General features: G+C 45.8%; 1 protein-coding gene across 2 annotated transcripts in view; it reads right to left on the reverse strand.

Moving 5' to 3' along the window:
* Window positions 1–25,025, reverse strand: part of LOC138543670 (probable methylcrotonoyl-CoA carboxylase beta chain, mitochondrial) — a 1,097,318-nt gene that overhangs the window by 728,207 nt on the left and 344,086 nt on the right. For both annotated transcript variants that reach the window (XM_069641931.1, XM_069641932.1), the window contains exon 3: window positions 9,970–10,148. In XM_069641931.1, the coding sequence (XP_069498032.1) occupies window positions 9,970–10,148 (179 nt within the window). The remainder of the gene's footprint in view (window positions 1–9,969; window positions 10,149–25,025) is intronic.

Genomic DNA, 25,025 nt, shown 5'->3' on the forward strand with positions numbered 1-25,025 from the left:
TTTCAAGGCGAGACGAGGCAAGGGAGGGGGAACAGAGGGAAGACAGACAACAATCTTACTAGGCCAGGTGTCATTCAGATCGCGCAAGTGCAAGGGAAGGGGGAAATAGAAAAGTGGGGGGGGGGGGTCGTGCAGTACATGAGATAATAAAATAACGAGATAAATAAAAAAACGGCCAGCTGGTGGCAAGTGCAGGTTAAGTGCAGATGTAAGTGCTGGTGGGGGGGGGGGGAATGTAGGGATACAGAAAACAGTCCCCAGGTGCAGGGGTTGCCAGGGAGTCAGTGCAACAGGCAGGGCTTGGGCCCGAGAACAGAAGAGTAGCCAGGTAACCAGTGCAGTCTCAGTATCAGTATTAAGGTGCTTCCGGAACCGAAGATGGTTCTCCTCAAGTTTCAGGGAGGCAGTTCCAGAGGGAGGCCCCAGCCGAAGAGAGAGATCTACCACCAACTCGTTGCTTGGAGAAGCAACTGACCCTGAGGGAGTTGGAGGCGGATGAGCGAAGAGCTTCTGCCGCAACCTGTTTGCGGCAACCTCTTTTCGTGGTGAGTGATGGCAGGTGAACTGCAGAAGGGGAGTGATTTGCACATGACATAGGGTGGGTGGAAGCAGGGGTGGTTGTGCGCTGCAGATGGAATGCGGTAGTTGGCAACTTGGTGGCATTCATGGGTGAATGAAGGTGCGGTGGGTCTGTGGAAGGATTGGACTTTTGGGTGCATGGGCGAAGGCCATAGGCTGTAGGGCATGCACTCAAGAGTGTAGGGCTGCAACATACCCACTGCAGGAACGCATGTTTGACTCTGCATTCAGTACAGGGTGGTGCTTGTATAGTGTGGGATGTGCAGATTGGTTGCAGTAAAGCTAGTGATGCAACCAGAATGTGGGTAGGTTGGCAGTGACATTATTTTGTGAATTGAAGTGGGGACAGCCATAGTAAGTGAATGAAATTTCACAGGGGTGCGGAGAGAGTGTTTTCTTTGCACATTATGTTCACTGTTACAATTTGTTGCTGCACGGCGGTGCACAGTTTGGGTAGGAGTGCGGTTGGCAGTAGTGTGTATGTGGATGGTCGTAGTGGGTGACATGGTAACATGCATGGTGGCATTACATTTCTGTGGGTGTGTTCACGGCCTATGCTGTGAGCAGATTTCTTTGAGTAGGCTAGGCTCAATGTTGTGAAAATGTTGTGGTTAGTGACATAATACTTTGAGAATGGCTGTGGGTAGCGGTGGCTGAGACTGTGGTGTGTTTGTGGATTCTGGTAATTGCGACCTGTTTTCATGCATGGGTGTTTTGTTTGTGCTTAATGTTAGCTGACCACATGTGGATTGTCATACTTGCTGACATGGTGGCATTACGTTGCTGTGGCTGTGTTCAAGGCCTAGACTCAAGAGCCTAGGCCTTGAGGACACCCATGGCAGTAATGCATTTTTAAATGGTGGTGACATGTAAGGAATGATTGTGGAGCACATTTCAGCCATTATAGGCCAGTGTTGCAAACAGATTGTGGGTAGGTTGGAAGTGGCACAATACTTTGTGAATGAAGTGGGTACGCCCATTAGGTGATTGAAAGTGCGCAGGGATACAGGAGAGACTGTTTTTTTTTGTATTTATGGTAACTGTTGCAATTTGTTGCTGCATGGCGGTGCGCTGTGTTTGGAGATGCTGCAGTGAAAAGTCACGCAGTGCGGGCTCTGGGTGCAGTGTTTGCATACTGTCAGTATGGTAGAGGGTATGGGTGAAGGGCAGTTTATATGTGCTTGAATAGTGTGCTGTGTGCACGATGCCTGCAGTATGGGCAAGTCTGGAGGTTGGTTAGGAGTGCTGGTGCCAGTGGTGCGTATGTTCATAGTGGTAGTTGCTGACATGCATAATTGCATTACGGTGCAGGGAATGTGTGCAAAAAGCACACCCACTGGAGCAATGCAGGTTTGATAGTGTATGAGGCACATGGTGGGGATCTTTGGAGAATGGGTGTGGAGCACATTGTCGACGTGCTATAGCACTACAATTGAGTTGCAAAGCGTGTATTGTGCATTCCATGGTTGTGGTGATAGTTGCAACATGCTACAGTATTTGGTGGGTAGCAGGAGATGGTGTAGTGAGAAGTTGTTCAGTGTGGTCACAGGGTGCAGTGTGTACGTAATGTGAGTATGGAAGTGGGTATGGTTGAAGTGCAGCTTATATGTGGTTGGTTACTGTGCTGTGTGCAGATTTATTGAAGTAGGCCCAATATTGTGCAGCTGTTGTGCATAGGTTGCCAGTGACACACTACTTTGTGAACGGCAGTGCGTAGGGGTGATGCAGGCTGTGGTATGTTTGTGGATTCTGCTAAGTGTGACATGTTTTCGTGAATGGGTGTTTTATGGTGTGGGGAGTTGGGTAGAAGTGCTGCTACGTATGTTACGTTTGTGCATAATGTTAGGTGCCCATATGGTTGCTTGCTTGGATGTTTAGTGTTGTGGTGGGTGTGGAAAAGGGCTGCAATGTTGTGTGCATGGCAAAGGTGAGCTGGGTGCGTTTTAGGATCTTTGTGGATGCTGCAATCGTGCATTATTTAGCAGAGGTTTCTGGTGGAGGGGCTTTGCAATGAAACAGAACATGTACTGAGAGCGCTCAACAGTAAATATGGAGTTCTGTATAGAAATGACAGTGTGCAATGCAGAGGTTTTGTATGTAATTGCTGCATGCTTGTTTGAAAATATGACAGCACCCAATGGGGGCGTGCTGCAAAAAGTGACAGTGCATACGGAAGAAGTATTGTCTCAGCTTTACTGGGCCGTGGCCCTCACTGTAGATGGGAAAGTGCACATGCACATCCTGCCACTCTGAGCAGGGTGGAAAGGGAAATGGAATTGTGGGAAATAGGCATATAGCAGTTTAGGGCGTGGTTCACAGGAAGGGGCGGTACCATTTCCTCCCAATACTGTGTCGTGCGGGTAGTCGAGATGGAGGGATGCACAGTGCATGTCGTCGGTGATACATTTGTGCACCATCTGCACAGGTGTTGTGTGCAAAGAGGCGTTGCTGGTAATTTCGGGTTGGAAGGAGTGGACGCCCTCTGGGCCTGTCAGGGTGACTGCAGCTTCGGCAGGATGTGTCGCCTTTGCATATATGTGGCGTCCATCACAAACGTTGACTTTGTCTATATTTGGGTAACATGTCGTGTGGACGATTAAGCCGTCACCTGAAGAGGTTGCTGACCGCAGTGATGCGTATTTTTCCCACTGCGAAGGTCGTTCACTAATTCATAACACCAAGAGGAGTTTGGGTCCATGACGGTGTAACTTGTCCGCACCCAGAGGTCGGAAGGTGTGCTATAAACAGAATTATGCGCGAGTTTATGCAGACTGCTGGCATGTTCTCCACCCACTATGAGATCATGAGGTCGCAACATACACAGTGGTTCCGTAGAAATGGCATTTATTTGCGTGCCATTGGCAAAGCTGTTTTCTTTTACACTGTGCAAGAAGCATTGACCAGAATGTGGTATAAATGTGACGAGAGGCAAACAGAAATGCGTACAAAGAGAAAAGAAAAAAAACGAAGATGCTGGCACGCACGTCACAAGAAACCCCCCCCCAAAACACCTTACTACATCTACGTTGGAAGACTGAATCCCCCTACCCAGTTTCATATTTTTTACCCCCACGGCCCCCACTATCACGAAAAGGTAGTGCATTACGCTGTACTTTCTGATTACACTTGCCACATCCAGGGTAACTATGTGGATGTATATGGAAGGAGAAACTATGTGGATGTATATATGGAAGGAGAAATCGTGCATACTTCCATTGAACCTTGTAGTGGACGTGCTTTGGAATTGCACGACATTTGTACTGTAAATGTGTAATGGTACATTTCAAGTGTTGTACAAGAGTGACAGTGTTGGATGATGGCGGCTTTGATGCGACTGGTGGATGCGTGTGTGCCCATTTACACATAACCCAATGAAGTAGAGCTGCAGAGAAGATATTGCAAAGGGAAGAAGGACTGCTCCAGCTTCACAGGGGTGCGGCCCTCGCGCTACTTTGGGAGGCGCACGTGCCAAAATGTGCCCTTTACACCACCTTGCCCAATTGCCATGGCAGTGTGGGATTAGCCAATCAGGTAGTGTGGGTGTGGTTAACAGGAAGGGGAGGTGTAACTGTTGTACATTATATTCTGCGTACTGAGGGTGGCTGACATGGCGGAACGCATTGTGTTGACTGTAGGTGATCCCTTTGTCATAGATCTGCACAACTATGCCCTGCAAAGACACTGACAGCAATTTTGGTTTGTAAGGAGTGGACGCATCGCGGAACGCTGTGTATGAGTGCAATTTCACCGATATGCATGCACTTTGCAAAGATCTCACCACTTCTCCAGTAGTAGATGTCATCGTCATCCATTACGGTGGCATGCATATGGGTTACCGGCCTTGCTTACATTTGTTCGTTAGACTGAGGAGATTGCGGAATGTCGCGAGGACGCTTTTTCCCACTGCCAAACTGCTTTTCTCATCCATAATACCACGAAGAGTATGGCCTACTGCTCATGGATGTTGTTCCAAGCCAGCCGCAGGAAGGTGTCTCATCAACAGAAGCATGTATACTTTTTTGTCCGCTCGTGGAATGTTCTTCTGCAACAATGACCTCATTAGTTGTGGAAAAGCAGAGTGTTTCCAAGAAAATGGCATTTTGTTGTCACCATTGGCAATGCAGTTTTGTTTGCTCGTCTACAGGCTGCGGTGAAGAGTTTACTGTACTAATTTGAGCAGAAGAACTCACAAAGGCTAATAAAAACCGAAAAAAAGGTGCATCTAAACAAAAAAACAACAACAACCGGCTCTTTGAAGAGTCGCCCCTTACCACAAACTACCCCAACCCTGGTTGCAAGTTATTCCCCCACGCCCGCAGACAGTGCGAAAGCTACACCCGGGGATTTTGAGTGTGGCGGCCACGAAAATGGAACTGTGGGGATTGCCCAATCACATGCTTAGAGTGTGCACCAATAGGAAGAGGGACTCCTTCACTCTGGCCCGGCCCTCGGCGTACTTGGGGACACGCACGTGCCACATTCGGCGCTTCTCACCATGCTGGCCCATGGAAATGAGACTGCAGCGATTGTCCTATCAGGTGGGGCTAAGGGTGTGCGTCACAGGAAAGCGCACCAATACGAAGAAGGACTCCTCTTGCTGTACTGGGGCGCTGACCGCGCTGTACTTGGAGAAAGGCACATGCCACATTCTGCGCTTCTCAGCATACTGGCCACTGGAAATGGGACTATGGCCTTTGGCCAATCCGGTGCTTAGGGTGTATGTCCAGGAAAGAGCTCAAATCGGGAGAAGGAATCCTCCTGCCACACCGGGGTGAAGCCCTCACGCTCATTGGGGAACCGCATGTGGCACATTTTGCACTTCTCACCATGGTGGCCAATGGAAATCAGACTATGGATTTTGCCCAATCAGATGCTCTGGGTGTGCGTCACAGGAAAGGGCGGCATTCAGTTTTCCCATTAGTTTGTGTACTGCGGCTGGCAAACATAGCAAGATGCACAGTTTTCGTCATGAGTGATGGCTTTGTGGAAGATCTGTGCGTGTATGCCCTCCACGAAGACTTGTCTGGCAATTTCGGTTTGGAGGGAGTGTCCGCTTTGTGGTGTAGTGTCGAATCGTGCCGTTTCAGCGGACTGCTTGTAGAATGTGGACACATGGCCTCTTTGGCAACTGTACATTTTGTGATCGTGCACTTTGGAGCCTTCTTTTTGGGTTACATGTCTTGTTCCCGTGTGTTTAGTCAACTGAAGATTAAGATGAAAGCAGTGCAACACATTTTTCCTACTACCAAGGTGCTTTTCTCATGTATACCCCCGAGAATAGTGTGGAAGTATTCCAATGATTCATGTCGCCAGCCAGAGGTCAGAAGGGTTCTCATCAACAGAAGCATGTATGACTTCTTGAGTACTGCTGGGATGTTCTCTTGTGAGAATGAGAACTTTGGTTCGCGTTACATCCACCTTTTCAAGGCAAATGGCAGGTCTTTGTCGCACAGTGGCAATGAAACGTTTCACAATCTACAAACTGCAGTGAAGACCCTATTATAAGAATGCGAGCTGACGTTGAAAACACACATTTACGTATGAAGACCGCAAAAAACATGTTTCCACTGAAGCACCTTTACAAAAAAAAAGGTTCTTTTAAGAGCCACCACACCTAACAATGCCCACTCCCCTAGTTGAAAGTTATTCCCCCACTCCCACGCGTGTCCAGGAGAAAAAGTCAGCGAATATTGCAACAGTTGCAGGGTGGCACGTGTTACATATTCCCCTTTTGCAGATGACGGCCATAGAAATGGGCCTGCAGAGGCTACGGGATTGGGAAATAAAGTTTGTGGGTGTGGTGTCCAAGGACAGACTGTGGTACAGTGTGTATTTGTCGACAGAAATGCAAAGGGTGCGGTTAGGGCTGTGTGTTTCACGAGGCACAGCGTTTGGATTTTAGGGGATTCCGACATACATTGAGTGAAAGTGAATGCAAAACACTGCAGTGGCTACTCATTTTGCAATCTAGCATGTGCATGTGTAGTGCTATGGAGTAGATACAAGGAAGTGCCAGATTTTGGTTTCTCTGTGTGACACTTTGGTGACACGCAATCATGCCGATATTATTGCTGTTCATTGTGCAGGGAAAATGGTGCAGCATGTTACACAAACTTAAGTGCCGTTTGTGATTAAGGAGGCACTTGCCCAATTCATGCTTTTGTTTCAGATCTCTTGCATACGTTTCTATTGCATTATGCAGCCACCGATTTGGCAGCGTAATTTTCTATTTGGTCCGTGAATGCAGACAGCGCGGTACATTGCAAAGAAGAGTATTTGTGGCTTTGTTCAACGTGTGCCAATTGCATCCTTCTCCCATGGGACTATGACGTCTCACAGCACGAATACTTTTCCCCAGCTATAACTATTTCTTACTATGCCAGCCATCTGGATTTTGCACACACCATCTAAATTGGCTTGGTGCCCTTCTTGAAAGTAGTGACTTTTTTTGTACTTAGTGTTGCACTGGGGCCCTCTTGAAAACGCTCTGGAACACCTAAATAAACCTCTTTGTACAGCGACCCCCTTTGTAACCGACTGAACTACAGTGTTTACCACACTGATGCCTCCCGCCCTGCATGCGTGCATTGGCAATTCTGTTGTTGATCTGTGAAAGGTACTTTATTTACCTTTTTCCCTTTCACAGTTAATTTTCATTTATTATGGTGTTCTCACACGCGCCACAGAAGGAACGGCAGGAAAGGTCCGGTACAGAAGGGGCAGCACCTGTCTGGATACTATAGGGGACGTGCTGGGACTGAATTATTGGGTGGCCCTCACCTACATAGGCGCCAGTGATTGTAATGTCCCCCAAGGCCCGTTCCCACGCCCTTCCAAGTACCTTCCCTCTGTACAGTAGCGTGTTGCAGTACATGCACAATACAATACCCGTCGAAGGGTAAGGATCAGTAGCGCAGCATATGGCTTGCAAAGGTTGTTTTACAGCTCTGCTGCCCTACTGGAGTGCCCCTCTTGTTGCCCCCAGCAGATGTGCAAAATGCTGTACATGAAAGTACCCGACGTAATTGCTGGAAGGGCGGTAACCTGCCCACTGGTCCCTTCTGCTTTATTTTCAGTTGTCACATGCAGTAGAAACACTTTATGCTACACCACTAGCGTTGGGGGTAGCATTCACGGATATACATACATTGTGGAATACACAAATGTTTACAAGGACGGGAAACAGCTTCATTACGTGTAGCATGAAGCCATTTATTCTGTGCAACCAATGGAGCTACAGCGCTTTCTAACCGGTACTAAGGTTGTTTGCACTTTGCATAGTCTGCTGTTTCCTTACTTGCCTTTACATGCACTAGTATGTGCGTGAGGAAGGTGCAGCAGCTTCGCCATTTTGCAGACTAAGTACAAACTGTCCCACCTGCAGTTACATGTCTTCTTCAAATGTACGACAGGCAGGCGACCTCTTGATACTTTCCGTCACACCGCTGAGTGCAGACACAATGTATTTGTTTCATGGGTCATGGAAAGGCAAGCAACAGCTAAATTAAAGTAATGCAACATTTAACAAGGCCACGTGACAATGCAGGTTGCTGTTGCTTGTTTAAGAGTGGCCGTTATAGGAGTACTGTAGCCACACATTGGTAGGTTTGCAGGGCCACCCACGAAGTCGGCAGCAGTACTTTAAATGCGGTAGCGTACTGCATGATTCCGTAGGGCTGGCAAAAGGGGCGGTGTTACCAGCATATAATGGATGACATATGCATGGGTCTAGGTGTGGAACGTTAACACGTGCGATTCCACAACTATTTAAAAGTGCAATTGAAGATGCAGCCACTACTGGAATCCTACGGATACTTGCAGTGTGATTGCTCATACGCAAACCAGGTAGAGTGTCCCTAGGAAACGTCCATATTGCTCATTTGTAGTCATCTCGGCCAGTACTGTGCGGCACAGATTCATCAAGCCCTGTTAACACAAAAAGAGAGCCTACTGCCACACTACACAACATTTACAATGTACATATATAATTGGTATGCTATGCCAACATTATTCGGAAAAGTAAGGGGTAGCGCAAACGGATACATACACCAGACAATTTTCCCTTTCCACACGTTTATCATGAAGGCAGTCAAGGAATAAGTAACAAACCGTTGTTAACGGGACATTATGGTTATGCTGCCGTACGAAATACCTATCCTCTTTACAGAAAACGCTATGCTAAAGCAACGTTCTGCTTACAGTGCCCTACTAAAAACCTATGAAATTCACTAACAAAAACATTGTTAAAGGGACGTTATGGTTAAGTTGCACTAGCAAAAACCTATGAAATTCTATGGAAAAATCATTGTTACAGGGACGTTATGGTTACAGGTAAAACCGAGAAAAAAAAAAGAAATTCGACAGTTATGTAAAGCTAAGCAACCATAACTCGCGCCACCACCGTGCACTGCTAAGACTAACACCCATAACATCAAAGATGACATCACAGATGTCATTGATGGCATCACTAATGACATCACATCTGAAATTAATTTTGATGTAAAGTCCCTACAACGGGTTGTGTTTATAATGTTGGTAACATGATGTCGGGGGGATGGTATAATGTTAAAGATGTAATAACTAGCTAATAGTTCAAGACTTACTACACACTTGTGCTGGTACAAAGTATACATATGAAGACCCACAATGCATAAAAATCAGAGGCACATACAGGGAAACTAAAGTAAGGAAGAAAGAAACAGCATTATCAGAAATTGTTAATAGCATTAAAGTATATTTTCATGTATACAAATTGTGTGTTTGAGGCCTGCCTATTTCCCCATGTATGTGCACCATGAGCTGACACCAAACCCTAAGGAAAGTACGTTAAGAACATATGAAAAGGTTAACGTCTAGATATATAGCACCTTTTGAATTGTAATATTCGGACTCTCAGTGACCAAAACAACATGCCTAGATACGTCTGTGACCAAAAATAAGTGGGCCACATATGTGATGTCATCAGTGATGTGGTGTTAGTGCACTGGTGTTGCGCATGTCCCAATTTCCGGTTTCCACCATATAGGCAAAATGGGGGCGGGACCTTCGGTAGAGACACTTGGCTCCTCCTCTACAGCACATTAATGAGGCAAATTAAAAAAATATGGGTCCACAGTGTGAGATCCCACATTTTAAATCTTTAGTTGGCATCTAAGACAAGTGTGTTGACCAAAATCATCTTTGTGTGCATACTAAATCATTGTTGAGCTCACAGAGGTCTGAACATGATAAAAAAGTGACACATTTCTGTTGGGTTCACTGCATAGCATAAGCAAATCCCCAGGCACAAAACATTATGCTTCACCAGAGAAAATAGTCTGGACAGAACATTCACAATAGAAGATCACAATGGACATTTTCACAACGTAGTTCTCTATGTACATGGGTTACCTGAAGAGGTAAGAATGCTCCTGCACTGTCAACCAAGTACACAGTAGGAAGGCAATTCTGCATGGCTATATCTTGGGCTCTTAGAAATTTCTTGACTGAAATTGGATAGGATGTTCCGCCTTTTATGGTTGCATCATTAGCAATGAATACACACCAGACTCCACATATCTTTCCAACCCCTGAAAGGGAAGATATTAAATGCAATATTACAAAATGAGGAATTCATAGAAAATGTACATATTTGCTTATATTCTGGGTTTCATCAGCAATGCTAGCATAGCAATAAAAGTAAAAACGCATTCATAACAGGCAAACACACCTCTTACTTATGGACAAATGTAAAGTAAGATGGGACTTCTCTTTCCATGTGAGCAATTTTGACATCAGTACGTTTTATCTCACTTCCTTTAAATGTAAAACGTTTTTTTTTTTTTTTTAATATGTTGGGGCATTTGGTTCAACTTTTGTATTGGTATTCGGTTTGAAGAACATAACGACCTTGCACCTCTCTTACTTCCTCCCTGACTTTCTAATTTTCTTTGGAATCACATTGATCTACTGACACCCATCGAAGAATAAACCTTTTCACTCCCCTTGGAACAAGCAGGGTATAAAGCGATGAGGCAGAGGAGTTGAAGAAGGGAAAGAGAACAACCCAACCCAAAAGAAATGCTGCTGTCGTATTCTCATCCCACGACCACCCTCCTATTCTGACTGCATAATAACTTCAGCCAGCATAAAAACACCTAAAATATCTAATCGCACAAAATCAAGAAAAAGTCATTTTCTGACATGAGTGTTGTACTTTTGGAGCCTGACAGCTTTATTACAATGTGTTGTTGTGAATTGTGTGCGCGCGAGGTGGCTGAAGTGAGGCAGAGCCAGTGAAGGTGAATCTAATTATGAGCAAGTTTGACTCCTCATAGGAAAAACCTTTTAACACTAGCGCCAAGTTACGGTTGTTTAGCTTACCATAACTGGTGAATTTCTGAGGCTTTTCAGTTTTACTTGTGACTACAATGTGACTACAATGTCCGTTTAACAAAGTTTATTCATTGAATTTCATGGGTTTTTACCAGTGCATGCTAATATAGCAACATTTTTGTCCAATTTATAAAGTTTTACCTTAGAATTCTGCCATTTCCCACCAGCATCATTTTTAACACTTCTATTCACTTTTTGAAATTTTTTCCACTGTTTATGCGTCCGTCGACATCTGCGAACATCTGACGTCATTGCACACTTTTCGGACAGCGGAAAGTGACCCTGCGCATGTCATGATGATGATGATGATGCATTCGCGTCCTGCATTTTCTGCTGATCTAGGTACTTTCAAACTCAAAATTTACCCATGCACAGCTCCTACACCTATTCTTACTCATTATCCATTAACAATCTAGGACAGAGCACATACTTGGAAGAATATTAGCAAAACTGCTATTTATCTTAACAATTGCATCAGCTATTGCCATCCCTCCTCCCCAAGAGCCAACACCCCCACCCGCAGGAGGACCTACACAACAAACAAAGTTAAGTACTTCCAAAGACAATAAAGAGGACAAAGAAGATGAGGTAGAGGAAGTGCCTACCTCTAGCACCCAGTGGGAATCATGGGTGTGGCAGTTCTTTAGTACTGTTGGGAATGTACCAAAGGCCAAAGCTACCAAAGTGAAATGCACTGAGTACTCAGTCGCAGACTACCTGGACAGTACTCCTACGGCACCACCTCCATGAGCCACCACAACAAATCCACCCACCGCAATGCTCTCAGAAATTTGTTACTTTCTTAGCAAATAGTAGGCTGTCTTCCTCCACCTCATTCCTCAACCAATACTGTAACCACACAGCCTACTTCTGTGGGACACAAAATCCCACCAGCTACCTTGCAAGCGATTAAAGAGGTTGTTGATCCATATCTTTCAAAAACAACAGTAATCAGTATATACTGCAACACACCACTCAGCAGGGGGGAGTAATTTCAAAGTGATTTTGGAGCTGTAATCAAGGAGCATGAGAAACACTGCCCCCAATCTTAGATGTAACACACGTGCAACATCTTCCCCTGTCCACCTACCCCTCCATATTAGTGATTGGTGCCTCTTCCCTCATTTACCTCCCCACCTTACTTTCTGACCTCTCCTGTAAAAAAAATAAAAGGTTCCTTTAGGAACCACCTTTCACAGTTATAAAATAGAACCAAAAAAATAATCTTATAGACTCCATCTACTTTACATTTAGACTCAATAAGATTTTCAAAAATTTCCATTAGCATTTTGTGTTATGCTAATGGGAATAATGCTTAGTTTATCCCCCATTCACGGGGGCTGGAATGGGGGAGAACGGCCCAGCAGCCCAAGTTATCGGCCCACGGGCCGATAACAAGGACTATGGACCGTTATCCCCCGTTCCAGCCCCTACAACGTCGGATGAAGGCCATTAGCCCCCCCACCCGGGTTGCCAAAGCGGTAGCCCGGGGCGCTAAAAAAGAAGAAAAAACAAAAGGATTTCCCAAGATGGCCACCATGGAAAGGGAAGGCGGGGCTCTGGATGAAGCCCCTTTCCCCTTTATATGGAGGCCTACGGGAAACGAAGAGAAGAGGCGAATGCGGCGGAGAGACCTGGCAATGCCAAAATAAGGTAAGTAAAGGGACGGGTGGTGGGGAGGAAGATGGGCGCAGGAAGAGCAGGCCGTCAGACGGCTTGGAAGAACAAGTTACTCTCTTACCTGGTAACGTTCTTTCGATGGGATGGTCTGACGACGTATTCCATATCTATGACATATTCCATATCGCTGACATTACCTGTCAGCGACATGGAATACGTCGGAGGACCCAATCCCCTCGAAAACAATTTTCTGCCCCAAGGACTTGTCGCTAGCATACAATAAGGACAATAAACGATGGACCTTTATAACTATCCCTAGTCCCCTTTCCATGCCATGGATCATTAAAACAACCCAGTGGGCACTTGCACACCATCGCACAGGGCAGCCCTTCTACCCTTTTTAATTTTATATTTGTAACACTCCCTCAATGCCCGCTTTCAAACAGTCACACATCCATTCACCAATCACTTCCAAAAACTGTACATATAACTCTTTGACCATATTAAGCTTCCACACACCAAATGCCACTTAACAATCTTTTACAAATCTTATGCATCTGCATTTCCCTTAACTATACAAAGGAATTGTACAGAATGCTCCTATAAAGGTACATATGCATTGTGCAGTGAGCGAAGTGCATAAATAGAAGGGTAGTACGGATGAACACGTGTTCTTGAGAACCCAGAAGGGAAATGCCAAGGTATGGAGCAGAGGAGTCCCAAGGGTGGGATGCATCTTAACCATAACATCCCTTTAACAAAGTTCTTTGTCAATTTAATAGGTTTTTATAAGTGAAAATGTGTCATCACTATATATAAGTTATTAATAATTCCTCTTGTCATATATATTAAAGAACTATAAACCTCCTTTAAGAGACATTTTTGCATTACATACTTATGTCTGTCATTATCAGCAGCGCATGCTGGGATGCAAATCATTATTCAATTGCTTGTGGCATAAGGCTCCACCATAACCTCAGCCGAACCAAACCACCCCTGTTATTCATTTCACCTACCCTGCATCCTAGCTCATTGTCCACTATACCCTAATATTGTAACCAATGGCCAGTGCTCATAGCTTGCAACCAGGGCCAGTCTCCAAATCCATGGGGCATATGCTTCAGCCATGCCGCATTCCCCAATGAGCAAATCAGAGTACACATTTGCATTTGACGAGGGCCAGGCCCACTACCCAGACACCAAATGTATATCACTAGTTTTTCTACTTGCATACTTACACTTTCGAAAAATAAAACACAAGACCCATTTCCAAAAACATGCTTTTAGGTACTTAAGAATACTCATCGTGCATGTTTGTGGTAATCTAGTCCACCACTTCAGGGTTTAACCGCAAGCAGAATATTTGTTCCCATTCAAACCTACCGCTTCGGCCATGCTGCATGCCCCAATAAGCAAATTGCAGTACACATTTCTCCTTGCTCACGCCAGGCCCATTGCCCAGACACCAATGATATATCACTGTGTTGTGTACTTACATTTTTCACTTAAAAAAGAAAAACAGTACATATCTGCAAACCATGCTTTCAGTTCTTGCTCACCCTCCTCCTGGATATTTGCTGTAATCCCATCCACCACTTCAACCTGTACACACAAACACATTTTGAAAAACTTTCCTGGTGGCCATCCCCACTTTAACCCCATTGCAAGTCCCTCGTAGTCATGGCCAGTACCAAGACCCGGACAATCTGGCCACTAGCCATAGCCACAGGCTACGCCTCAGTCAAAGCTATATCACTTTTTTCTACCTACATTATGACACTTTTCAAAAAATGAAACACGGACACATTTGCAAAACCATGCTTTCAGGTGCTTGCCAGTGTATTTACACGAGTTTGCAGAAAATCTGCCCATGTTTTATGGTTTCAAAAGTGCCAAAATGTACGTACATACAATAGTCATATAACTTAGCCCATACTTGTCTTAATTTACGATTTGGCGGGACTACAAGCCTCTTATCTCCACCTCGTTTGAGGCTATGAAAACAGACTCCTAGCCATCAGTCACTCATGCCAAAACTCACCATAGGCTGTCTCAGCGCTAAAAGACAGGTATGCCTAGGTTCACGTGGTCATCAGCATGATTAAATATATACAGTCAGGAATTGTAAAGTTCTTAGACTCAAAGAGATACCACTCTGACACATTTCTGCGAATTATAGACATGACACAGGAGTTTATTTATTTTGACATTTGTAAAGCGCACCCAGCCCTGAGACATCTGGGAGCTGGTTATGTGACAAGACAGCATAAAGTACATAAATACATACATGCATAGCGAATCTCAGTGATCCATACATGCGTAGCGGTACTCTGTAACATATAATGTTAAGAATTCTGTTGAGAGTTCACGGTAAATCATATAGTTAACAGTAATAGTCATAATAGTTATTTCAGGTGGGTTGTAAATGGGAACTTCTTTAGGAGCTCTTGAGTGAATAGCCAAGTTTTCAAGCTTTTGCGGAAGGCCCAATAGGAGGGATCAGATCTTAGTGGTAATGGAAGAGATTTCCAGTGTTTGGCCGCTACCACTGGGTAAGCTACAACCACCTGCTTTCTGTGGTTTGAATCTGTGTATGGTGAGTAGGTGCGAGTGGGCCTAGTCGATTGGTTTTTGATGAATTTGTTCGATAGGTACTTAGGGGCTGAGTTGGACAGATATTTGTGTGTCAAGGAGAGGGTTTTGAACAAGTTTTGTTAGTGGACCGGGAAATGGCTAGCATTCCGTCTCGGCACAGTAATGTGTCGGTTTTTGGGATGTTGAGGGCTGCACTTAAGGCATTGTTTTGGATCACCTGCAGTTACTTGATATTGGGGTTGTTAGAGCCTGCATAGAGGGCGTTACAGTAGTCTATTCTGGATAAGATGAGAGCTCTAGCAAGCGTAATGCAACTGTCGGATGACAGGAAAGGTCTACAGGCATAAATTAGTTATGAAGTGTATTCTGCTGCCGAAGCTGTGGCGTTGACTTGTCTAGTTAAGGTGAGTGCTGAGTCAAGGTAAATATCCAGGGTTTTTACTTCCTTGGAGACCTTGATTTTAATCCCACCAATAACGAAGTCAGAGAGTTCGTTTAGTCGGTTTTGTGAGCCTATGAGGAGTAACTCTGTTTCATCATTTAGGCAAAGGCCATTCTGGGTCATCCTGGCCTGGATGGTTTGGTAGCTTTTATTTTGTGACTTTGAGTCTGTGTCATGCATACCTTTAATAGGGATGAGGATTTGGGTATCATGTACATAGTTGTGTAGGTGATACCCAAGTCATCGAGAAGGTTTGAATAGGGGCTTGGGAGTTATCATGTTCATGCATTTAATATGCCCCCCTATTTTCGGAGGGTTCTTATTTTCATTAAACAAGCTAAAGCAAAAGCAGATGCAACATAACATCACACCTATGAACAAGGTTGCCATGTAGTTAAAGAGCATGTTTGAATTTGTGAATAAAAGAACAAGTGATGGTTTAGTTTAAACGCATGGGTAACCTATATCTCTTATTAAGCTACGCTACACACCTTCAGTCTCCATGCACAAAGCAAGCCTCCACCTGTCACTCACGTTTTGTCAGGAATCTGCCTTCTGTCAACTTTTTCTGCCTCTGGCCTCTGACCGCCGTTCCCTCAAACGTTATGCTACACACACAAATACAGCGCTGGAGGTTACCTTGGCAACGTTGGAAGCCCCTGCATGCACAACGCAATTCGTCCGCGTATGCGTTTGCCAAGGGGAAAGGCTGTGCACGCGCTCAAGTGACACGTTAGGACTCTGCACTTACCGGTTCTCAGTCAGAATAAATGCTGCGTTCACCCAGAAACAAGTGCTTCTGATTGAAGTTGATTCCTGCTTTGCTCCCAATTTTCGCTACATTTGATTCCACGTTACTGACCTGCTTCTGCTTATTGGATTCCGCCTCTGTCTTGTCCTTTGTAGTGTTCGACCCTGTTATATGACCTGGCATTGCTCACGGACCTTCCTGCCTCACGTTCAGTACCTCTATCTGCCAACGCCAACTTTTGCTACGTCCCTGGAACTCCTTTTCTTGCTGGTCTGATACCTTTGCTGCCCGCACATTGACAACTACCTTAGTTCACGGGACTGCCTCGCGGCTCAGTATAGAGCCAGTGCACAGACAAGAGACGCTCTGCTGAATACTGTGCATACCTGCTCCCTGATATCCTTGCTTTTTACCATCAGCTTGTGCACAGACTAGAGACGCTTCCCTGTATATTGTGCACCATCCCGTTCGCTCAGGCATCCTCGTGCCTTCAGGAATAGGTCCCACTAACACACCTACCTTCCTTTTGTTTTATGTTTCCTTGCCTGGATTGCCTAGACCGCCTGCTCTTCTGGACTCCCGACATCTCCAGTCCCTGGTAAGTTTCTTTTAACCCTGTGATATCACCCGAGATTCTGCACCCTCACGGGGACTTAACCTTATTGCTCTGTTATTCTAGCAATCCCTAGCCTGCCTGGAACCATTGGGGGACACCACTCTTCCCTAACAACATTGGCTGCTAGCATCACTCCGGGAACCCACTCCTCCTCTAGAGGTTAGCCACACTCTCTCTTGATTAAGTCCTTTTGAACTACACGTTAGTGCCACTATTTGCTGTTCTTATCGAATTACAGCTGGCATAGTTTGTGGTCTATGTACCCTGCTCTTCAGATTAATCCCTTTAATTGTTAATCCTGAACAACAGAGGGGTACATTGATAGGAAGAACTCTCTCCTGGTGAGGAGACCTAGACGTACTGGTCAGGGTTCCGGTATCCTGTGTCGTCTCTGAGCCATGTTGGAGTCACTGGGGAGTCTTAGGTGATGAGTCATAACACGTTTAGAGCGGTGTGTGCTTCAAATGAAACAGCTCCTTCTGGGGTTGACAAGTTCTGCTTAGCTGGGACTGGCCGCCTCGCTCGTATGCTGCTCTGCACTCCTCCCAAGCCCCTCCGGCTTGAAATGGACTGGCAAGTCTGCTGGCCTCCCTTTCCTTTTTCATCATTGGTCTGGGCTATGTATCCATCAAGTAAAATGGTGGCCTTGCACATTTGGGTTTGTCATATCCGCTGTTTGGAAAAGTGAGCGAACTGGCGTGTCACTTTGTTCAAGGTAGACCTCCTATGTGAAACTATGTGTGGGATATATTGACCCACTCAACGGCATTGCCTTACATCACTGAGCTGCCTTTGCGCAAGAAACAGTAACCTGGCTGTGCTGGCTCCTGTGCGCACCAGGACCTCAAAACTGCTTTTGGCAGCAACAGATAAACGGCTGCACCATCTCGCCATCCACATTTCAGGTGGGGTGGAACAGGGGACACACTGCAGGAGCATGCCAGTGTGTTCTGAGACATATATATGGAATCAAGTGAAGCGGCAGCACTGCATTGCTGCAAAAGCCAAAAATTCCCCTTCAGAATGAAACGTTTTCACCCTTTAAAAATGCTGCTTTGATGCCAATTTCATCTGTCATTCTGAAACCACTGAGTAAAAAGGCCCAGTTAAACCAACTCTCAGGGAAGTCAAAAGCAACTTAATTTTTCACTTGCACGGGAAACGCGCGTTTATTTCTTGACAAAATGCATCCAGGCGCAGCAGTTCAAAGAGACTTCTTACTCTCTGAGCCAGGTCAGGGAGAAACTTATCTATACTCTAGATAAGAGTCCTTCTGCAAGGAAAATGACTACAGCTGCCAAGACAGTGGCAATCTGAGGAGCTGCAAACCGAATTAAAGAAAGAAATGATAGCAGTTTTTGACACATGTGGAAAAATGGGCTGTGCTGACTGAATAGAAAAAAATGACCGGTTTAAAACTCAATTGTTAATGAAGGCCTGCTTACTTAGCAATGTAAAGGAGTTATGTTAGTGGTGACAATACACACATAGGATATCTTCTGTCATAGGTTGGTTTAATTTAAGACCCACAGTAAGAAATTAAACAGTTTAAAACACATAGGCTGGAGTTGCAAGCTCTTATAAAAACCTGTAATTCCAGTTGCCAGCTATGAAACTCCTCCTAGGAAGGGAGACCTAAATCCAGGGCATGCAGGTGCGAAGTGTCAGCTTGAAAAACTTTGAATGGGTTAGGACAATGAGAGTTCACAGGCTCATCAGACATTCGTTTGTGCTCCAGGCTGGGACAATAGCAGTCCTGGGACACTCACCTGTCAAGTGTGAAAGGGCAATAAAACCTTCAATTAAGACTGGAAACCCCATTGCCTGGAAGGAATTGACAGCTGCTTGCAGTTGAAGGAAGAAAAAAAAACATGATCAAGTAACAAAGGGGCTGCCTTTTGGTTACAGAGACTATGTTACACAGAAACTTTAAAGACTCTTATTTCTGTAGCAAGAATTAGCAGAAATGTTAAAATTCGCAGTTTTTAATCTAATTCTGTGGGCCATCTTTTAAAACTTGGTAGAACTCATTGCCACAAGGGGAACAGAAGTTACGAAATATGATAAATTCAAAGGAAAGTATTATTGTGGCAAATATAAGAGTTTGTACATACATCCCTGGGGACAATTCGCATTTGTGTATTTAATTGTGGAATTTTAGGCCAAATCTTTAATGTGTAAAATTAACAAAATGTGTCAGAAAGGCAAAACAAGGTTGCACAGACTGGAGGTTTGGACTAATCTGTGCTGCACATCATATGTAACCTGTGGGTATAATTTGCCAAGAGATTACAAGTAAAGAAATGCATGTTTTTGGCAAAATCGGGTTTTAAGTAAAATAAATCTGGGAGTGTTGGGACATTGTAAACCTCACCTGATAAACCTGGCATCATTCCCTTAGAAATCCAACCCGTAGAGAGAGAGCAAGGCGGAGATTACTTCCCTTGCCCAATCCTATTGTTATGGGCGTGTGTAGTAAAGTCTGCCCCTGTCATATACTGTGATGATGTCACCTGGCATTATAAATAAGAGCCCCTGACACACACAGGGACACACTGATTCCTGACTGATTCCTGATTTCCTGCCCGGCGTCCTTTCCTGTTCCTGTCTTCATCTTACATTTATTCATCTAGACTCCAGATCCCAACCACAAGGCCAAACCTTGCTGATCTTGCTTCAGCTAGGCCTCAATTCTAAAATATTCCCCATAACCAAGGGAAACGCTGTGGTGTTTTGGGAAGCATCCTGAATAACCTGGCTTGCCACTCACTGCATGCTACCGCCATCCTGCTCTCCTGATGCCCTATCTTATCCAGTAACCAGAAAAGCTACCCGGTATCCAATCCAGGCCTGCTGATTTTGTCTGGGTGTCCTGTGTTAGACCAGATTTGTGTGGTGATCCAGAGTGCTGACTGTCCAAAATACAAACTAAAAGTGGACTGTGAGTATCAAGAGGAGCCATAGAACCATAGTAAACCTTGCCTTGTTTTGTTCCATCCCAATCTCTAAGTCATCCTATCCTTATCCTGATCATTTTAATATTGTCAAAATCATTCTTGAAACCCTGCTTTGATTCCTTGTGCTAGTGCCAACTTCTTTAATAATTTTTTGTCTTGTGAAATCCTAAACCCTTAGTCCTCCCTCGGGTGATCGGACTGGGTCCGCCAGGGCGGGCACAGAGGTGTTAGGGTTGATTCAGTCGGATCGACCCCGGAGCTTACTGTGTCTTAATCTGGTAGCCTAGCCTGAATGCCCTAGTGTAGAGTAAAACTGTCCTTGTCAAAATTGATTTCATTTCCTTTTTCGTGCCTTCATTTTCTCAAAAACGCACTTCACCAAATCTTGCATAGCTCACTCAATTTAACAGCTAGGGACCTTTTTCACTTTCATACTGTACCTAGCTACACCCCAACCCAAAGACCGCATCCCGATTTACACCCGTTTTTATTGAAAACCGTTTTGGTAAATTTACGCAGGATTTGCAAAAGTGTGTTAATTTTACAACGTGTCATTTTGATTATAAACTGTTTTCAATCTTCCATTCAATTTCGAATTGTATGCTTGTGCTCAATCCATTGCTTGTGATTACTAGTATCTTTCCAGTGTTGCTCCAGTAAAGAATTGTTTTTGTTTCAAGAGTTCTACCCATTCATTCATTTATTCATTCATCCATTTCGGAGTGTCAGTTTAGCATTGCCAGGGTCGAAATCCCTTTTTCTCTCTTGTTTGGGGAGGGAAGGTCGGATTTAAATTCATTTTGTCTATCATTCCTGATTACCTGCCGATTCTGTTTACCCACTTAAAATTGATTATTTGTGGGTTGAGGGAACATTGCAGGGGGAAATTCTAACTCCAGTGCTATCTTACCTAAATCAAAAAGTGCTCCTAGTCCCTGGTGTTTTGTAGTTGTGTCAATAGAAGGTTAAACTAAGTGCATTGCTTACATTCATATTGTTCTTATCACCCCATTGGTGATTGCTTCCCCATATAAAAACTTGTATGATTTCTTTTAATTTTCAAATAAATAAATATTATATTTTATCAACCAGCCTGGTTCATGGTCCATCATGATCTGGGGTATATGAAAAGGGTGTGTGATAGGAGTAGTGTATCATCTCAATATTGAATCTAATCTAACCTAATCATTTCAATTGCACGCTGCATACTGGGCTGAGATTAAGGTGTGCGTCACCTGATTGAAATCCTTAATATATGTTAGATGGATTTTTTGTATCTCAAACAAAGTGAGATCTCTGTACATGTTAGTAAGTGCCTTCACTGTAATATATGGCATTTTGTGAAGTTCTACAACATCCCACCTTCATATACTTCTACAGTCCATCTTAGCTGTCTATTATCAAGAGATATCAGACAACACTTAACTTTGTGAAGTTAAAAAGCGGCTATCAGAATTCCAATGTGGCCGCGTGAGAACACCATGAGCAAGGCTCCCCTGAACCTCAGGGCCAACTGAGGGAAAAACTGCAGCAAATAAAGCTCTCCCCAGGCACTGATGACCGCATAAGAACCCCCTCCTGAGGCTGCACCCACAACCTGAACGTGGAGGGACTGGATGGGCAGCAAGAGGAGCAGCACCCTGGGGATGCAGTCGAATCTGCGAGGACCGGTGCCCCCGGGCGGCCTGATCCCGCCTGGTGGCGTGCTATAGTAGTGAAACCGCAAGCGCCGAAATCAGGGCCAGGAGGAAGCTCAGACCCGACAACGGAGAAGAAACAGAACTGATTGCGCATATGACATCTCTCCCCCTCCCATCCACTCTGTGAGAACGGTCGGCGTGGGACACTGAAGAAAACAGCAGTGGAGCCCCCCGACTCGAGGGACGCCCCTCCCCGCAGCCATGAAGTGCAGCAGGAAGACAGGGATTGGGAGGTCCGGACTCCGGCAGATACTGCAAAAGAAAGCAGAGTCCCACAGGAAACGAAGCCGGAGCCACGAGTAAGGAGGTGAGAGGAGCGGGCAGAGGTGGAGGGGGACACCGGGCGTAGACCCACACAACTAAGGGGAGGCCCCATCTGAGCACACCCAGAGTTGCACCATAGAGGTGAAGAGGCCCGGAGGGGGGAGAGCACACCTACGGCTCCCCGCCCCACACCCGACCCAGCAGAACATCACTGACTGCAGCGCAGGAGCACGAGAGGATCTCGCAGCACCTCCTGGGGGGGCGCACTATGGCTTGCGCACAAGCCCCTGAGGGGCACCAGGAACCAGACGGAGCACTCCCTGGGTGACGGGAGGGGCGAGACTCCTCTACAGGCACCCCACCAAAGCGGGGATCCCTGAACTCCACAGCATACCCAAGAAGAGCCATACCCCCCCACCCAAACACAACACCACCACCAAAATACAGCTACAGAACAGGGGGACTTCAAAACCACCCTGTGGGTAACACTACGGCCCAGCCTCTTCACCATCCGCCAGCACCTGGTAACACTTAGGAAAACACCCCAGGCTCTACGGCGCACAGGATAGACGACATTACCCACCAAGAGGAATGGAAGACCCAAGAGATCAATCCCTGAAAACACAGAGGGCCGGTGGAGGACCTATCCCAGGGGAACAAACCCCATACGCAGGTCCCTCAGAACCAGTCCGGCACATACCGGAGAGGGCGAAGGAAAGGGGCAAGAGACATGGGTCCACTCACCCACCCCAAGATATGTTGAAATCCAGGGTAAAGGAACCTCAAAAGGACTTAAGAAAACCCAGGAAGGAACCCTCTCAAGGATCTGGGCTACAGAGACTTTACATCCTCCAAGGACTCACAAATGGCAGAAGCTCACCCAAAGCTAGGAGAGAACCCTCCGCACGAGGACAAGATCAGCCAGTGACTCAGTCGCTGCTCAAGCAGTACTTCAACGATTTCAGAGAGTAAATAGCCTCAACAGTACAAAAACAGATGGTCGCCCTGCGAGAGGACCTAGCGAAGGGTCTGCAAGAAATAAAGCGAGACATAAATAAACTTGAAGAGAGGGTGGGCTTAGTGAAAGGGCTATCCAAGAACTGACGGAAGATGCAAGGAACGCCGACACCTTGCTGGCGACCCTGACGAGGCCACTCACAATCTGGAGCTGCAGGCGGAGGATTGAGAAAACAGATCTAGGAGATCCAACATTCGCCTCAAATGTCTCCCAGAGGACGTCCAGGTTAAAGACCTCGAAGCAGTTGTCAAATTCATATTCACAGACCTGTTGGACGCAGGTGGCTCCGCCGAAATAAAGTTTGACCGAACTCATAGGGCGGGGCCCCGTTGGCAGGAACCTGGGTCTAGGCCGAGTGACATTCTGGCCGCTCTTCATGATTATACAACTAAAGAAAGGGTACTCCATAAGGCAACAAAATCAAAGCATATTACCCACAATGGAGCAGAAATTCACCTCTTCCAGGACCTAGTGCAGTCAACTCTAGCCAAGAGAAAAAGGATGACCCCAGTCTTGGCATTTCTGAGAGGCAAAGACATCCGTTGCAGATGGACGTTCCCATTTGGCTTGCTCTGTGACTGGCAGGGAAAGCAACATAGAATTACGTCTTACGAGGAGGGAGCAGGCCTTTTGGGGATTGAAGATGTACACGACTCGCCGACCCTTGCAACGGACGCGCAACAAAACAACCACAGACCCTGGGAATGGTCCACGCTGAGATCCAAAAGAGTCAAAAGCGCTCTTTGCGATATCAACCGCACCTAAAAGGCTCCATCACAGGAAAAGGAAAAGTGCCACACAAAGAACGCAGAATGAGCAAGCGTCTTCGTACAGGGCTACACAACCAACCTAAGCATGGGGAGGGTAAACACATCAGGGGATATACGAGGCCCTGAGGATAAGGAGGGCAGAGGGGGAGAGATTCTTGGAATGATTCGGGAGAACCTGCGGAGGTCAGGTCTGGGCCAAGGGGAGGGCTCAATCCACTAGACACTGATTCAAGGGGGGCTAGAGGCTGGTTGAGCCCACCCAGACAGGGGAACAGGGGGGGGCATCAGGGAGAGGGGGGATTGGGATAGGGAAAGGCACCGGGGGGCAGCGAAACAGGGGAGAGGACACACACAGGCTCAGGAGGAAGGGGGAATGACTGGAGGGGGGGGAGCTCGACAAAGGTGCCCAAAGAGAGACAACTACCACAGAAACAACCAAGGGACAATGGCTAATAACAATCTTACCCTACTATCACTTAATGTCAATGGATTAAACTCCCCAATAAAAAGGAAAATAATTGAAAGAGAAACCCATGTCCACTCCCGAGACAGGGTCAGGATAAGGTTTTGGGGTCATACCCGAATCTATCAGGCAACACAACCCAGCAAGAAGGTGGAGGGGGGTGCTACTGGCCCTGAGGGACGGTCTGGATCTCACACAAACAGACACAGATACCGACGACCGAGGGAGATACCTGGCAACAGCGCTGGAGAGAAGGGAAGAGGCCTATACCAAGGCCATGATATACGCACCCAACTCAGGACAGGATACGTTCATTCAAAAGGCACTAAACAGACTAGATTAATTTGCGAAAACCCCCATCATCCTAGCGCGTGACTTCAACATAGCGTGGGACAGGAGCAACAAGGGATTAACAACGCAAGGTAAACCGTCAGGGGAACTCCGGGAGAAAATAAAAAATGTAGTGGACGTATGGAGGGATTTAGAGGGAGACAGAAGGCTACACCTTCTACTCACATGTATACCACACTCATTCTAGGATCGACTACATATGGGCATCTGGGATTCTCCTAGGCTGACCCCAGGGATCAAAGTAGGAACAATAATACAGTCTGATCATGCCCCAATAAAACTAACACTGAAAAGAAACCAGAGACCCTTGGGCCTATGGAAATGGAGATACCCAAAGACTCTGTTCAAAGATCAGATTGACGCAAGAGGTTAAAGAAGGGATAATGACCTTCTACGAGACTAATAACCTGGAGGACAAAGCCGCAGACTAGATGGGACGCATTCAAGGCGACAATAAGGGGAGAAATTATAGCCATTAAAGCAAGAAGAGACAGGGAAATGAGACTAGAAGAAACACGATTGGTG

Source organism: Ambystoma mexicanum, chromosome 1q, assembly GCF_040938575.1.
Source record: "Ambystoma mexicanum isolate Mex_15411 chromosome 1q, UKY_AmexF1_1, whole genome shotgun sequence".
Lineage (NCBI taxonomy): Eukaryota > Metazoa > Chordata > Amphibia > Caudata > Ambystomatidae > Ambystoma > Ambystoma mexicanum.